The sequence below is a fragment of the Coregonus clupeaformis genome, chromosome 40 (assembly GCF_020615455.1).
Source record: "Coregonus clupeaformis isolate EN_2021a chromosome 40, ASM2061545v1, whole genome shotgun sequence".
Taxonomy (NCBI): Eukaryota; Metazoa; Chordata; class Actinopteri; order Salmoniformes; family Salmonidae; genus Coregonus; species Coregonus clupeaformis.
In genome coordinates, this window is record NC_059231.1 from 9365875 (window position 1) to 9384260 (window position 18386).

Sequence of the window (18386 nt, forward strand, 5' to 3'; positions counted from 1 at the left end):
GCTTTGTCATTATGTGGTATTGTGTGTAGATTGATGAGGGGAAAAAATAATTTAATCAATTTTAGAATAAGGCTGTAACGTAACAAAATGTGGAAAAGGTCAAGGGGTCTGAATACTTTCCGAATGCACCGTATATACACTATATATACATAAATATGTGGATACCCCTTCAGATTAGTGGATTCGGCTATTTCAGCCACACCCGTTGCTGACAGGGGTATAAAATAGAGCACACAGCCATGCAATCTCCATAGACAAACATTGGCAGCAGAATGGCCTCACTGAAGAGCTCAGTGACTTTCAACGTGGCACCGTCATAAGATGCTACCTTTCCAACAAGTCAGTTCGTCAATTGTCTGCCCTGCTAGAGTTGCCCCGGTCAACTGTAAGTGCTGTTATTGTGAAGTGGAAACGTCTAGGAGCAACAACGCCTCAGCAGTGAAGTGGAAGCTCAGAAGACGGGACCGCCGAGTGTTGAAGGACTTCTGCCTTCTGGCTGAATGGAAGCATGTCCCCGCAGCAATGTTCCAACATCTAGTGGAAAGCCTTCCCAGAAGAGTGGTGGCTGTTATAGCAGCAAAGGGGGGACCAACTCCATATTAATGTTCATGATTTTGGAATTAGATGTCCGACGAGCAGGTGTCCACATACTTTTGGTCATGTAGTGTATATATCAACAAACAACAATTGAGAAATTAAATCTACAAGGACTCATGTGTAGAAATAAGTAAGGTTGGAATAATACTGCAATCATGTTTACTCCTCTGTCCTGACTAAAGAAAGGTGTTCTTTCGTTGTTAACTTTTACACATTTGTTTTCCTTATAGATCACATTAATAATATCATAGACTTTGCCAACTACACCACTTTGAAGGAGTTAAGAACCTTCATGCCCTATGGAATCAAAGGCTTTTTGAAAATCTCTATAAAAAAAAGGCAAATATTTTTTCCTTTGTGATTTTGGTGGACGTGTTTTTATGACCAAGGAGGGTGTACATGTCATCTGCTGTTCGGTGTTTAGGGAGGAATCCAATTGGACTTTTACTTCAAATGTTGTGTTCACTTAGAAAGGCCTGACTTCTGGCATTCATTATGCTACAGAAAACGTTTCCTAAGTTCCTACTAACAGAGATGCCTTCTATACATTTACATTTTAGTCATTTAACTGACGCTCTTATCCAGACCTACTTACAGTTAGTTCATTCATCTTAAGATAGCTAGGAGGGTCAACCACATATCACAGTCATTAGTAAAGTTAGTTCATTCATCTTCAGATAGCTAGGAGGGTCAACCACATATCACAGTCATAGTAAAGTTAGTTCATTCATCTTCAGTTAGCTAGGTGGGACCACCACATATCACAGTCATAGTAAAGTTAGTTCATTCATCTTCAGTTAGCTAGGAGGGTCAACCACATATCACAGTCATAGTAAAGTTAGTTCATTCATCTTCAGTTAGCTAGGTGGGACCACCACATATCACAGTCATAGTAAAGTACATTTTCCTCAGTAAAGTAGCTATCAGCAGAGTGGGGGTTGCTGTAGGATTATTTAAGGTACTCTTTGAAGAGGTAGGGTTTCAGAGCTGTGGTTCCAGGACAGAGAAGAGCTTTGACTGGGCTTAAGTGGGGGCTGCCCTTCTGTAATGGGTGGGAGGGCCAAGAGACCAGAGGTGGCAGAATGGAGTACTCGGGTTGGGGTATTTTGAAGGATCCCCATTAGCTGATGCCAAGCAGCTGCTACTCTTCCTGGGGTTTATTATGGATCCCCATTAGTTCCTGCCAAGGCAGCAGCTACTCTTCCTGGGGTTTATTATGGATCCCCATTAGTTCCTGCCAAGGCAGCAGCTACTCTTCCTGGGGTTTATTATGGATCCCCATTAGTTCCTGCCAAGGCAGCAGCTACTCTTCCTGGGGTTTATTATGGATCCCCATTAGTTCCTGCCAAGGCAGCAGCTACTCTTCCTGGGGTTTATTATGGATCCCCATTAGTTCCTGCCAAGGCAGCAGCTACTCTTCCTGGGGTTTATTATGGATCCCCATTAGTTCCTGCCAAGGCAGCAGCTACTCTTCCTGGGGTCCAGCAACATTAAGGCGGTATATAAAATTAAAAATATTACATTTCATAACACTTTTCAAAACACATTAAGTGTGTTCCCTTAGGCCACTACCACATATCTACAACACAAAATTAATGTGTACGTGTGTGCAGAGTGCGTGTGTATGTGCATGCACGTGTCTGTGCCTGTGTGTGTGTGTCTCTTCACAGTCCCCGCTGTTCCACAAGGTACACTAAGTTTTGATTCTACTGCTTGCTTCAGTTACATGATGTGGAAGAGTTCCATGTAGCCATGGCTCTATCTAGTACTGTGCGCCTCCCATAGTCTGTTCTGGACTTGGGGACTGTGAAGAGACCTCTGGTGACAGGTCTTATAGTGGATGAGAGCTTCGACTGGAAGCCAGTGGAGTGTGTGGAGGAGCAGGGTCATATGGGAGAACTTGGGAAGGTTGAACACAAGGCGGGATGCAGCATTCTGGATAAGTTGCAGGGGTTTGATGGCACAAGCGGGGAGCCCAGCCGACAGTGTGTTGCAGTAGTCCAGACGGGAGAGTACAAGTGTCTGGATTAGGACCTGCACCTCTTCCTGTGTGAGGTAGGATTGTGTGGGGCGGCAGGTAGCTTAGTGGTTAAGAGCGTTGTGCCAGTAACCGAAAGGTCGCTGGTTCTAATCCCCGAGCCGACTAGGTGAAAAATCTGTCGATGTGCCCTTGAGCAAGGCACTTCACCCTAATTGCTCCTGTAAGTCGCTCTGGATAAGAGCGTCTGCTAAATGACTAAAATGTAAATGTAAAGAGCACACCTCCCGGTACTAATTGCTGGAGAATCCACTCCCCCTCCATTACAGCCATTGATTACCTAAATAACAACAGTCACAAATTGCCTTGATCCTCGTTGATGTGTCAACAATCGGCTGCAAGTTATGAGCAGTCAGCAGTTCACACACCAAGTAGGCTACTGGGAAGACAGGCAGCACTTAAAGTGGATGGCCCTTAGCTAGCAACAAGACAGCACTAGAAGACAACAGATTAAGACAAAAATTATACTTATCACTCCTGGAGATATCAGGAGTCCTCTAGCTATAGATTAGGGTCAATGCAGACGGATTCTTTCCTTCGCAATGACTTCTTATATTGGCTTAGGATCTGTTGGTACATGAGACAGTTTATTTCTTGCAGTTGAACATTCTTACTCAAACCATTTTTCCTCTGGTAGGTTTTTATTTTTTGATGTTCATTTTTTAGACTAGATTTTAATTTAATTTAGATTTTTTTAGCCAGTTTGATGAATATGTCGGTCAATTTATCAGTCGCTAAATTAATAACATCTTCGTCTTCTTTACATTTGGTAAAAATAAAACTGGTATGAAGTTTTCAGTATCAATGCTGTTTAATGCTGCCTCATATTCAACATGGCTAGTTTTTGTCCACTTGTAAGGAGGGGCTAGAGTTTAGGTTCTGGTTTTACATTTCTGGGCAGTGGAATGTCTCTCTCTCACTCTGTCTCTCTCTCTCTCTGTCTCTCTCTGTCTCTCTCTCTCTCTCTCTCTCTCTCTCTCTCTCTCTCCCTCTCTCCCTCTCTCTCTCTCTCTCTCTCTCTCTCTCCCTCTCTCCCTCTCTCTCTCTCTCTCTCTCTCTCTCTCTCTCTCTCTCTCTCTCTATCCCTCTCTCTCTCTCTCTCTCTCTCTCTCTCCCTGTCCATGTGACAGTAGGTAGCTAGCGGTCCCAGATAAGGAGCGAGACACACACACACACAAACACACACACACACACACACACCACACATACACGGCATGTCTCCCAGCCAGCTCAGAGAGAAAGAAGGCTGCCATTGTCACCGTGGCAATATCAGAACTAATTGGAGAGTGGGTAGAATCAGAACCCGTGGGTGTCGGCTTAATCCGCCACGATGCCGCCTGCAGCGCTCCTGGACGACTTGAAAAACCCAACAACACAGAGGGTGCGCCCCAAATGGCACCCTATTCCCTATGCAGTGCACTACGGGCTCTGTTAAAAAGTAGTGCACTATATAGGGAATAGGGTGCCATTTGGGACAAAATCAGATACAGAGATCTCTTGCTGCCTCAGTGCTGCTGCAGAGAGACTTCCCAGCCACAAAGAGAGAGACATTGTGATCAGGTAAAAAGAGGCCTGTCATATATGTCTCCACCACAGAGACACAAAGACCAGAGAAAAAGAGGATAAAACCTCAAAAGCTCGATGGTGTTCTCCAGTCTAAATATACTCAGTCAGACAAGCATGCCTTCATGGAGCTACCACTAACTCTGCCTCTACCTTCACCTCTAACTCTGCCTCTACCTTCACCTCTAACTCTGCCTCTACCTTCACCTCTAACTCTGCCTCTACCTTCACCTCTAACTCTGCCTCTACTTTTACCTCTAACTCTGCCTCTACCTTCACCTCTAACTCTGCCTCTACCTTTACCTCTAACTCTGCCTCTACCTTTACCTCTAACTCTGCCTCTACCTTCACCTCTAACTCTGCCTCTACCTTTACCACTAACTCTGCCTCTACCTTCACCTCTAACTCTGCCTCTACCTTCACCACTAACTCTGCCTCTACCTTCACCTCTAACTCTGCCTCTACCTTTACCTCTAACTCTGCCTCTACCTTTACCTCTAACTCTGCCTCTACCTTCACCTCTAACTCTGCCTCTACTTTCACCTCTAACTCTGCCTCTACCTTCACCTCTAACTCTGCCTCTACCTTCACCTCTAACTCTGCCTCTACCTTCACCTCTAACTCTGCCTCTACCTTTACCTCTAACTCTGCCTCTACCTTTACCTCTAACTCTGCCTCTACCTTTACCTCTAACTCTGCCTCTACCTTCACCTCTAACTCTGCCTCTACCTTCACCTCCTAACTCTGCCTCTACCTTCACCTCTAACTCTGCCTCTACTTTCACCTCTAACTCTGCCTCTACCTTCACCTCTAACTCTGCCTCTACCTTACCTCTAACTCTGCCTCTACCTTCACCTCTAACTCTGCCTCTACCTTCACCTCTAACTCTGCCTCTACCTTTACCTCTAACTCTGCCTCTACCTCTACCTCTAACTCTGCCTCTACCTTCACCACTAACTCTGCCTCTACCTACCTCTAACTCTGCCTCTACCTCTAACTCTGCCTCTACCTTCACCACTAACTCTGCCTCTACCTCTACCTCTAACTCTGCCTTCACCTCTAACTCTGCCTCTACCTTCACCTCTAACTCTGCCTCTACCTTTACCTCTAACTCTGCCTCTACCTTCACCTCTAACTCTGCCTCTACCTTTACCTCTAACTCTGCCTCTACCTTCACCTCTAACTCTGCCTCTACCTTTACCTCTAACTCTGCCTCTCACCTTCACCTCTAACTCTGCCTCTACCTTTACCTCTAACTCTGCCTCTACCTTTACCACTAACTCTGCCTCTACCTTCACCACTAACTCTGCCCTCTACCTTCACCTCCTAACTCTGCCTCTACCTTCACCTCTAACTCTAACTCTGCCTCTACCTTCACCTCTAACTCTGCCTCTACATTTACCTCTAACTCTGCCTCTACCTTCACCTCTAACTCTGCCTCTACCTTCACCTCTACCACTAACTCTGCCTCTACCTTCACCTCTAACTCTGCCTCTACCTTCACCTCTAACTCTGCCTCTACCTTTACCTCTAACTCTGCCTCTACCTTCACCTCCTAACTCTGCCTCTACATTTACCTCTAACTCTGCCTCTACCTCACCTCTAACTCTGCCTCTACCTTCACCTCTAACTCTGCCTCTACCTTCACCTCTAACTCTGCCTCTACCTTCACCTCTAACTCTGCCTCTACCTTCACCTCTAACTCTGCCTCTACCTTCACCTCTAACTCTGCCTCTACCTTCACCTCTAACTCTGCCTCTACTTTTACCTCTAACTCTGCCTCTACCTTCACCTCTAACTCTGCCTCTACCTTTACCTCTAACTCTGCCTCTACCTTTACCTCTAACTCTGCCTCTACCTTCACCTCTAACTCTGCCTCTACCTTTACCACTAACTCTGCCTCTACCTTCACCTCTAACTCTGCCTCTACCTTCACCACTAACTCTGCCTCTACCTTCACCTCTAACTCTGCCTCTACCTTTACCTCTAACTCTGCCTCTACCTTTACCTCTAACTCTGCCTCTACCTTCACCTCTAACTCTGCCTCTACTTTCACCTCTAACTCTGCCTCTACCTTCACCTCTAACTCTGCCTCTACCTTCACCTCTAACTCTGCCTCTACCTTCACCTCTAACTCTGCCTCTACCTTTACCTCTAACTCTGCCTCTACCTTTACCTCTAACTCTGCCTCTACCTTTACCTCTAACTCTGCCTCTACCTTCACCTCTAACTCTGCCTCTACCTTCACCTCTAACTCTGCCTCTACCTTCACCTCTAACTCTGCCTCTACTTTCACCTCTAACTCTGCCTCTACCTTCACCTCTAACTCTGCCTCTACCTTTACCTCTAACTCTGCCTCTACCTTCACCTCTAACTCTGCCTCTACCTTCACCTCTAACTCTGCCTCTACCTTTACCTCTAATTCTGCCTCTACCTCTACCTCTAACTCTGCCTCTACCTTCACCACTAACTCTGCCTCTACCTTTACCTCTAACTCTGCCTCTACCTCTAACTCTGCCTCTACCTTCACCACTAACTCTGCCTCTACCTCTACCTCTAACTCTGCCTTCACCTCTAACTCTGCCTCTACCTTCACCTCTAACTCTGCCTCTACCTTTACCTCTAACTCTGCCTCTACCTTCACCTCTAACTCTGCCTCTACCTTTACCTCTAACTCTGCCTCTACCTTCACCTCTAACTCTGCCTCTACCTTTACCTCTAACTCTGCCTCTACCTTCACCTCTAACTCTGCCTCTACCTTTACCTCTAACTCTGCCTCTACCTTTACCACTAACTCTGCCTCTACCTTCACCACTAACTCTGCCTCTACCTTCACCTCTAACTCTGCCTCTACCTTCACCTCTAACTCTAACTCTGCCTCTACCTTCACCTCTAACTCTGCCTCTACATTTACCTCTAACTCTGCCTCTACCTTCACCTCTAACTCTGCCTCTACCTTCACCTCTACCACTAACTCTGCCTCTACCTTCACCTCTAACTCTGCCTCTACCTTCACCTCTAACTCTGCCTCTACCTTTACCTCTAACTCTGCCTCTACCTTCACCTCTAACTCTGCCTCTACATTTACCTCTAACTCTGCCTCTACCTTCACCTCTAACTCTGCCTCTACCTTCACCTCTAACTCTGCCTCTACCTTCACCTCTAACTCTGCCTCTACCTTCACCTCTAACTCTGCCTCTACCTTCACCTCTAACTCTGCCTCTACCTTCACCTCTAACTCTAACTCTGCCTCTACCTTTACCTCTAACTCTGCCTCTACCTTCACCTCCAACTCTAACTCTGCCTCTACCTTTACCTCTAACTCTGCCTCTACCTTCACCTCTAACTCTGCCTCTACATTTACCTCTAACTCTGCCTCTACCTTCACCTCTAACTCTGCCTCTACCTTTACCTCTAACTCTGCCTCTACCTTTACCTCTAACTCTGCCTCTACCTTCACCTCTAACTCTGCCTCTACATTTACCTCTAACTCTGCCTCTACCTTCACCTCTAACTCTGCCTCTACCTTTACCTCTAACTCTGCCTCTACCTTCACCTCTAACTCTGCCTCTACCTTTACCTCTAACTCTGCCTCTACCTTCACCTCTAACTCTGCCTCTACCTTTACCACTAACTCTGCCTCTACCTTCACCTCTAACTCTGCCTTTACCTCTAACTCTGCCTCTACCTTTACCACTAACTCTGCCTCTACCTTCACCTCTAACTCTGCCTCTACCTTTACCACTAACTCTGCCTCTACCTTCACCACTAACTCTGCCTCTACCTTCACCTCTAACTCTGCCTCTACCTTCACCTCTAACTCTAACTCTGCCTCTACCTTCACCTCTAACTCTGCCTCTACATTTACCTCTAACTCTGCCTCTACCTTCACCTCTAACTCTGCCTCTACCTTCACCTCTACCACTAACTCTGCCTCTACCTTCACCTCTAACTCTGCCTCTACCTTCACCTCTAACTCTGCCTCTACCTTCACCTCTAACTCTAACTCTGCCTCTACCTTCACCTCTAACTCTGCCTCTACCTTTACCTCTAACTCTGCCTCTACCTTCACCTCTAACTCTGCCTCTACCTTCACCTCTAACTCTGCCTCTACCTTCACCTCTAACTCTGCCTCTACCTTCACCTCTAACTCTGCCTCTACCTTCACCTCTAACTCTGCCTCTACCTTCACCTCTAACTCTGCCTCTACATTTACCTCTAACTCTGCCTCTACCTTTACCTCTAACTCTGCCTCTACCTTCACCTCTAACTCTGCCTCTACCTTTACCTCTAACTCTGCCTCTACCTTCACCTCTAACTCTGCCTCTACCTTCACCACTAACTCTGCCTCTACCTTCACCTCTAACTCTGCCTCTACCTTCACCTCTAACTTTGCCTCTACCTTCACCTCTAACTCTGCCTCTACCTTCACCACTAACTCTGCCTCTACCTTCACCTCTAACTCTGCCTCTACCTTCACCTCTAACTCTGCCTCTACCTTCACCACTAACTCTGCCTCTACCTTCACCTCTAACTCTGCCTCTACCTTTACCTCTAACTCTGCCTCTACATTTACCTCTAACTCTGCCTCTACCTTTACCATTAACTCTAACTCTGCCTCTACCTTTACCACTAACTCTGCCTCTACCTTCACCTCTAACTCTGCCTCTACCTTCACCTCTAACTCTGCCTCTACATTTACCTCTAACTCTGCCTCTACCTTTACCATTAACTCTAACTCTGCCTCTACCTTTACCTCTAACTCTGCCTCTACCTTCACCTCTAACTCTGCCTCTACCTTCACCACTAACTCTGCCTCTACCTTTACCTCTAACTCTGCCTCTACCTCTAACTCTGCCTCTACCTTCACCACTAACTCTGCCTCTACCTTCACCTCTAACTCTGCCTCTACCTTTACCACTAACTCTGCCTCTACCTTTACCTCTAACTCTGCCTCTACCTTCACCTCTAACTCTGCCTCTACCTTCACCACTAACTCTGCCTCTACCTTCACCACTAACTCTGCCTCTACCTTTACCTCTAACTCTGCCTCTACCTTCACCTCTAACTCTGCCTCTACCTTCACCACTAACTCTGCCTCTACCTTCACCACTAACTCTGCCTCTACCTTTACCTCTAACTCTGCCTCTACCTTCACCTCTAACTCTGCCTCTACCTTTACCACTAACTCTGCCTCTACCTTTACCTCTAACTCTGCCTCTACCTTCACCACTAACTCTGCCTCTACCTTTACCTCTAACTCTGCCTCTACCTTCACCTCTAACTCTGCGTCTACCTCTACCTCTAACTCTGCCTCTACCTCTAACTCTGCCTCTACCTTCACCTCTAACTCTGCCTCTACCTTCACCTCTAACTCTGCCTCTACCTTCACCTCTAACTCTGCCTCTACCTTCACCTCTAACTCTGCCTCTACCTTCACCTCTAACTCTGCCTCTACCTTTACCATTAACTCTAACTCTGCCTCTACCTCTAACTCTGCCTCTACCGTCACCTCTAACTCTGCCTCTACCTTCACCTCTAACTCTGCCTCTACCTTTACCTCTAACTCTGCCTCTACCTTCACCTCTAACTCTGCCTCTACCTTTACCACTAACTCTGCCTCTACCTTCACCTCTAACTCTGCCTCTACCTTCACCTCTAACTCTGCCTCTACCTTCACCTCTAACTCTGCCTCTACCTTCACCTCTAACTCTGCCTCTACCTTTACCATTAACTCTAACTCTGCCTCTACCTCTAACTCTGCCTCTACCTTCACCTCTAACTCTGCCTCTACCTTCACCTCTAACTCTGCCTCTACCTTTACCACTAACTCTGCCTCTACCTTCACCTCTAACTCTGCCTCTACCTTCACCTCTAACTCTGCCTCTACCTTCACCTCTAACTCTGCCTCTACCTTCACCTCTAACTCTGCCTCTACCTTCACCTCTAACTCTGCCTCTACCTTTACCTCTAACTCTGCCTCTACCTTTACCTCTAACTCTGCCTCTACCTTCACCTCTAACTCTGCCTCTACCTTTACCTCTAACTCTGCCTCTACCTTCACCTCTAACTCTGCCTCTACCTTCACCTCTAACTCTGCCTCTACCTTCACCACTAACTCTGCCTCTACCTTCACCTCTAACTCTGCCTCTACCTTTACCTCTAACTCTGCCTCTACCTTTACCTCTAACTCTGCCTCTACCTTCACCTCTAACTCTGCCTCTGCCTTCACCTCTAACTCTGCCTCTACCTTCACCTCTAACTCTGCCTCTACCTTCACCTCTAACTCTAACTCTGCCTCTACCTTCACCACTAACTCTGCCTCTACCTTCACCACTAACTCTAACTCTGCCTCTGCCTTCACCTCTAACTCTGCCTCTACCTCTACCTCTAACTCTGCCTCTACCTTCACCTCTAACTCTGCCTCTACCTTCACCTCTAACTCTGCCTCTACCTTCACCTCTAACTCTAACTCTGCCTCTACCTTCACCACTAACTCTAACTCTGCCTCTACCTTCACCTCTAACTCTGCCTCTACCTTTACCACTAACTCTGCCTCTACCTTCACCTCTAACTCTGCCTCTACCTTCACCTCTAACTCTGCCTCTACCTTTACCTCTAACTCTGCCTCTACCTTTACCTCTAACTCTGCCTCTACCTTTACCTCTAACTCTGCCTCTACCTTCACCTCTAACTCTGCCTTCACCTCTAACTCTGCCTCTACCTTCACCACTAACTCTGCCTCTACCTTCACCTCTAACTCTGCCTCTACCTTGCCATGTCTCTCTCACTGCCTCTGCCTCTCCCTCTACCTGTAGCCTACTGAGTAGAGAGGAAGCAGGCTGGGAAGCAGACCTGGCTCAGAGTGGAGGTGGGGGTGGCGAGGAGAGGAGGAAGGAGGAGGGAAGGGAGGACACCTGTCTGTGTCTGTCAGAGGGGGGTGGGGGGGGGTGGGGGGGCAGTGTCAGGTTCTCTCCTCCACCCCCCCACACTCCTCTACCTGACACGGTGCCACCAGTTATGTGCCCTGCAGCAGTTTAGTCTGAGAGAGAGAGAGAGAGAGAGAGAGAGAGAGCGAGAGGCCAAAGCAGTAACTGACATGTCCTTTTTAAAGCTAGAAGAGGAATACGAAGAAGAAGGAAGAACATAACCCTAGAAAGACTAACCCCAGTTCCTCTTTCGCTCTTCAAAAGGACCACGATGGAACTAAGCTGTTAAGCTTTATTGTGTTGTCCTTGATGATTTTCTTACATTGTATGTGGAGGCGTCACCGGCTGGAGCTTCCTTATGTATGGATTTTACAAAATGTCAAATAAATTCAATCAATCAATTCTAGAACAACCCTCAACCATGCTGTCATGGTGTTGTGAGCTCACAATGCTGTCGCTGACACAATACATGAGGTGTGTTGTTGTTAGGGGACTTATTTACCTCGTCCTCGTCCTCGTCCTCGTCCTCCGCTGAATGGCCCCCGCCCCCACCCCGTCGGTGGATAGAGCTGCCATGCTACATGCCTGGCTGGCCTCCACCCCGTCGGTGGATAGAGCTGCCATGCTACATGCCTGGCTGGCCTCCACCCCGTCGGTGGATAGAGCTGCCATGCTACATGCCTGGCTGGCCTCCACCCCGTCGGTGGATAGAGCTGCCATGCTACATGCCTGGCTGGCCTCCACCCCGTCGGTGGATAGAGCTGCCATGCTACATGCCTGGCTGGCCTCCACCCGCCGGTGGATAGAGCTGCCATGCTACATGCCTGGCTGGCCTCCACCCCTGCGGTGGATAGAGCTGCCATGCTACATGCCTGGCTGGCCTCCACCCCGTCGGTGGATAGAGCTGCCATGCTACATGCCTGGCTGGCCTCCACCCGTCGGTGGATAGAGCTGCCATGCTACATGCCTGGCTGGCCTCCACCCCGTCGGTGGATAGAGCTGCCATGCTACCATGCCTGGCTGGCCTCCACCCCGTCGGTGGATAGAGCTGCCATGCTACATGCCTGGCTGGCCTCCACCCCGTCGGTGGATAGAGCTGCCATGCTACATGCCTGGCTGGCCTCCACAGACAACAGTAAAGGCTCTCCCTGGTGCCACACCTTTCTAAGACCTACAACACTGTGAACAGTTGGTTCCCCTCCTGTAGCTCGGTTGGTTAGAGCATGGCGCTTGCAACGCCAGGGTTGTGGGTACGTTTCCCACGGGGGGCAGTATGAAAAATGTATGCACTCACTTAACTGTAAGTCGCTCTGGATAAGAGCGTCTGCTAAAATGACTAAAATGTCAAATGTAAACAGGGCACAGAGCAGTCATCATGATACAGTACACACATTATCTGTATTTCAGCTACTTCTGGGTTATTACAAATATAGCAATATAGTATTATAGAAGTATAGGAATATATAGCAATATATACAGTTTAGTAATATAGCAACATAGTAAATTAGTAATATACCATATATATATTTGTCATTTTAGCAGACGCTCTTATCCAGAGCGACTTACATGAGCAATTAGGGTTAAGTGCCTTGCTTAAGTTCACATCGGCAGATTTTCCACCTAGTCGGCTCGGGGATTAGAACCAGCGACCTTTCGGTTACTGGCACAACGCTTTTACCCCACTAAGCTACCTGCCGCCCTATAGTACGTTAAAGGAATGGAAAACATGTTGTGGTTGAGATGTGTCTTTTCTGGTCACAATCAAATCCAGCATTCAGCATTCTTTCTACTAGCCCACTGTCTGTTTATCTTTTAACATAGTCTTTACAACGGCTTTGAACAGCCTTGATAGTGCTGGTCATTGTCTTCATGCCTTTTATTCTGTTAAACCACAGCAGTTACTGTCTCCATGATTAATACAGCCTTTTATTCTGTTAAACCACAGCAGTTATTGTCTCCATGATTAATACTGCCTTTTATTCTGTTAAACCACAGCAGCAGCTCAATATAAACTGTTTCCCTCTGATTAGAGAGAACTAACGCTGACACACACAGCCTGCTCCCTCTCTAGCTCACTCCAATCACCAGAGATCTCCATAAAACCGTACCAGATCCAGCAGTAATCCAGTTACAGAAGTGGTGTGGACTGGCACCTGCAGCTTTGTGGGCTGTTATTAAGCTTTATAACCACAGCACTGCACTTTATATTACAATGAAAGGACATAGAGGCCCAAGGGTCTGGAGTTGCTCTTGGCATTCTTTCTCTTGTTGTCGTCTGCACTGATTGGTAGATGGAGGGATATGCAGGGCCTGAGGTTGCAGTTGTTCTCCCGTTGTCTTTTAAATCGTATTTAACCGGGCAAGTCAGTTAAGAACAAATTCTTATTTACAATGACGGCCCTACCCCCCCCCGGCCAAACCCGGACGACGCTGGGCCAATTGTGCTCCTCCCTGCAGGACTCCCAATCACGGCCGGATTATGATACAGCCTGGAATCGAACCAGGGGCTGTATCGACGCCTCTAGCACTGAGATGCAGTGCCTTAGACCGCTGCGCCACTCGGTCTGTAGTGACGCCTCTAGCACTGAGATGCAGTGCCTTAGACCGCTGCGCCACTCGGCCTGTAGTGACGCCTCTAGCACTGAGATGCAGTGCCTTAGACCGCTGCGCCACTCGGTCTGTAGTGACGCCTCTAGCACTGAGATGCAGTGCCTTAGGCCCCTGCGCCACTCGGCCACTCGCTGCGCCACTCTTACGTCAGATAGAGCAACTTTCCTCTGCACTGATCGTTAGATTGAGGGACTAGCGTCTTATACGAGTGACCCCACCTGTCGAAAGACAATGGCCTCTATCCCAGACCCTAACTCTGTTGTTACGTGACCCCACCTGTCGAAAGACAATGGCCTCTATCCCAGACCCTAACTCTGTTGTTATGTGACCCCACCTGTCGAAAGACAATGGCCTCTATCCCAGACCCTAACTCTGTTGTTATGTGACCCCACCTGTCGAAAGACAATGGCCTCTATCCCAGACCCTAACTCTGTTGATATGTGACCCCACCTGTCGAAAGACAATGGCCTCTATCCCAGACCCTAACTCTGTTGTTATGTGTTCTTAGAGAAAGGTTTATTTTGGAGAGGCAGGTGGGTTTCGTCTTGTTGCTAAGGCTTAAGAAACTGACAACGAGGAATCTGAGTTTGGGTGAGAGAATAGAATAGAGGTCAGCTAACAGTCAATGACCAGAGAAGAGACTAGCTGGAATTAGACACTTCAGGCTGCACCCTATTCCCTATGTAGTGCACTAATCTTGATCAAAAGTAGTGCACTATATAGGGATTAGTGTGATCAAACGTAGTGCACTATATAATGAATAGGGTACCATTTGGGACGCTGCCACAGTTTAACGACTTCTTCAACACTGTGACTGGACTCTGTTTTAATCTCAGCAGCCAAAACCAAACTTTGTGTGCTTACTAGGTTGGCCAGCTATATTTCCTCTGTCACACTAGGTTGGCCAGCTATATTTCCTCTGTCACACTGGGTTGGCCAGCTATATTTCCTCTGTCACACTATGTTGGCCAGCTATATTTCCTCTGTCATACTAGGTTGGCCAGCTATATTTCCTCTTTCATACTAGGTTGGCCAGCTACATTTCCTCTGTCACACTGTGTTAGCCAGCTATATTTCCTCTGTCACACTGGGTTGGCCAGCTATATTTCCTCTGTCACACTGGGTTGGCCAGCTATATTTCCTCTGTCACACTGGGTTGGCCAGCTATATTTCCTCTGTCACACTGGGTTAGCCAGCTATATTTCCTCTGTCACACTGGGTTAGCCAGCTATATTTCCTCTGTCACACTGGGTTAGCCAGCTATATTTCCTCTAATGACTAATGTGTCTGTATTCTCCTTGTTTCTCTTCTCCGTGTTTCTTCCCAGATATGACTTCATAGAGATTCGAGATGGGAACAATGAGAATGCGGACCTGTTGGGTAAACACTGCAGCAACATCGCCCCTCCTGCCATCATTTCCTCCGGCCCCGTGCTCCACATCAAGTTCGTCTCTGACTACGCTCACCAGGGAGCTGGCTTCTCACTGCGATACGAGATCTTCAAGACTGGTGAGGCCGATATGCATGAAGACACAACATTTATACAATACTACACAAATCCATTGGGGACAAATCAAATCCATTAGAAAGACATTAGAAAGGAATTAGACACTTCAGTCCAGCTATTGGTGATACATACATTTAGGAACAGTTTTCCCGGACACAGATTACGCCTAGGACTGAAAAGTACTTTCAATTGGAGATATTCCGACACTGAGAGACATAGCTAGCTAGACAACTACTGTAAGTCGGGACAAATCACATTTAAGATGTATTTTCTGTTGATAGTCCATGTATTACATCCTCAATGCTTGTTTTCAGGTTTTGTGAAGGTTCTTTACTAAACTCTCACAGACATTAAATAGGATTTACAATGGTATCTTTTGTAGGACAGGTTAAACGCGGCCTGAAAATGTCATCCTGGCACGTTTTTTGCAAAAAGGTAAAATTTCACAGTAGCTGACGTTTTTCTCAATACATTGCAGTGAATTGGAAAAGATGAGTGTCACATGGTTGATATTTATGTCAATACATTGCAGTCAATGTGAAAAGATAAGCATGAACCGATTTAATCTTGTGTCAATAAATTGCAGTCAATGGGAAAAGATGGGTTGAGCTGGAAGTTGATATGAACTAGGGTTAGGGATAGGGATGAAGCTAGGGTTAGGGATAGGGATGAAGCTAGGGTTAGGGATAGGGATGAAGCTAGGGTTAGGGTTAGGCTTGAAGCTAGGGTTAGGGATAGGGTTGAAGCTAGGGTTAGGGATAGGGTTGAAGCTAGGGTTAGGGATAGGGTTGAAGATAGGGTTAGGGATAGGGTTGAAGCTAGGGTTAAGGATAGGGTTGAAGCTAGGGTTAGGGATAGGGTTAAAGCTAAGGTTAGGGATAGGGTTGAAGATAGGGTTAGGGATAGGGTTGAGGTTTAGGGTTTAACCAGGATGATATATGAAGCTAGGGTTAGGGATAGGGTTGAAGATAGGGTTAGGGATAGGGTTGAAGATAGGGTTAGGGATAGGGTTGAAGATAGGGTTAGGGATAGGTTTGAAGATAGGGTTAGGGATAGGGTTGGAGATAGGGTTAGGGATAGGGTTGAAGCTAGGGTTAGGGATAGGGTTGAAGATAGGGTTAGGGATAGGGTTGAAGCTAGGGTTAGGGATAGGGTTGGAGATAGGGTTAGGGATAGGGTTGAAGCTAGGGTTAGGGATAGGGTTGAAGCTAGGGTTAGGGATAGGGTTGAGGTTTATGGTTTAACCAGGATGATACAGTGGGGGAAAAAAGTATTTAGTCAGCCACCAATTGTGCAAGTTCTCCCACTTAAAAAGATGAGAGAGGCCTGCAATTTTCATCATAGGTACACGTCAACTATTGTCACGCCCTGGTTCTGGGGACAATGTTATGTTGAGCCAGGGTGTGTAATTCTATGTTTGATTTTTCTATGTTGGTCTGAGTGACTCCCAATCAGAGGCAACGAGTGTCAGCTGGGTGTCTCTGATTGGGAGCCATATTTAACTGTCTGTCTTTCACGTTGTGTTTGTGGTTTCTTGTTCGTGTTGGTGTGTGTTTTAACCATGACGTCACGTTTTTTCGTTTGTTGTTTTGATCGTGTTGATCATTTAATAAATATAATATGTTCACCCGCAACGCTGCGCCTTGGTCTCTCCATGACGATCGTGACAGAAGAAACCACCTAAACCAGACCAAGCAGCGTGTCCAGGAGCCATCGCTGGCAGATCTCCGTGGCAGCCTCGACTGGGTCAAGCCTAGTGAGGAGCAGAGAGGGTGGACTTGGGACCAGTTGAGGAGGGAGCTTCGACTGGGTCAAGCCCATTGAGGAGCTGAATGGCGAGAGTTGGAGACAGAGGAGCGAGAGTTGGGCGAGAACGATGGAGGCCTGGCCCACGGGGAGGAGAGACCCCCAGAAATTTTTTAGGGGGGGGCTCACGACGTCGGGGCAGTAGGAGGCCGCGATAGAGCGGTCCAGCGGGTTGGCAGAGGAGGCCGCCAGGTTACGGGAGTCACTGGTCACCAGGGGGAAGGAGGTTGTAGAGGCACGGCGAGAGGTACTGGCGTGTGTTGCCAGTCCGGTCCGGCCTGTTCCTGATCCTCAAGAAGGGCCAGTGGTGTGTGTTCCCAGTACGGTCCGGCCTGTTCCTGCCACTCCCACCAAGTCAGTGGTGCGTTTCGTCAGCCCGGCGCGGCCCGTTCCTGCTCCCCGCCCCAAGTCAGTGGTGCGCGTCGTCAGCCCGGTCTGCGCCCATTCCTGCTCCCCGCGCATCCAAGTCAGTGGTGCGCGTCGTCAGCCCGGTCCGGCCCATTCCTGCTCCCCGCACCAAGTCAGTGGTGCGCGTCGTCAGCCCGGTCCGCCCATTCCTGCTCCCCGCACCAAGTCAGGGGTGCGCCCGTCAGCCGGTCGGTCCATTCCTGCTCCCGCACCAAGGCAGGGGTGCGCCGTCAGCCCGGCTCGGCCCGTTCCTGCTCCCCGCACCAAGTCAGTGGTGTGCTTCGTCAGCCCAGTCCGGCCTGTCCCTGCTCCACGCACCAAGCCTACGGTGTGCGTCGTCAGCCCGGTAAGGCCCGTTCCTCCTCCACGCACCAAGCCAGGGGTGCGCGTCGTCAGTCCAGCACAACCCGTGCCTGGGTCATGTCCGAGCCGGATCCGCCAGCCTAGGGCGGAGTGCCCACCCGGTCCCTCCCCTGTGGGATTTAGTTGGCGCGGTCGGAGTCCGCGCCTTTAGGGGGGTACTGTCCGCCCTGGTTCTGGGGACAATGTTATGTTGAGCCAGGGTGTGTAATTCTATGTTTGATTTTTCTATGTTGGTCTGAGTGACTCCCAATCAGAGGCAACGAGTGTCAGCTGGGTGTCTCTGATTGGGAGCCATATTTAACTGTCTGTCTTTCACGTTGTGTTTGTGGTTTCTTGTTCGTGTTGGTGTGTGTTTAACCATAGACGTCACGTTTTTCGTTTGTTGTTTTGATCGTGTGATCATTTAATAAATATAATATGTTCACCCGCAACGCTGCGCCTTGGTCTCTCCATGACGATCGTGACAACTATGACAGACAAATTGAGGGAAAAAAATCCAGAAAATCACATTGTAGGATTTTTAATGAATTTATTTGCAAATTATGGTGGAAAATAAGTATTTGGT

The 18386-nt window shown here is 48.0% G+C and overlaps 1 protein-coding gene across 3 annotated transcripts in view; it reads left to right on the top strand.

Moving 5' to 3' along the window:
- Window positions 1-18386, top strand: part of nrp2b (neuropilin 2b) — a 216114-nt gene that overhangs the window by 41831 nt on the left and 155897 nt on the right. For all 3 annotated transcript variants that reach the window (XM_045212068.1, XM_041868869.2, XM_041868870.2), the window contains exon 3: window positions 15065-15246. In XM_045212068.1, the coding sequence (XP_045068003.1) occupies window positions 15065-15246 (182 nt within the window). The remainder of the gene's footprint in view (window positions 1-15064; window positions 15247-18386) is intronic.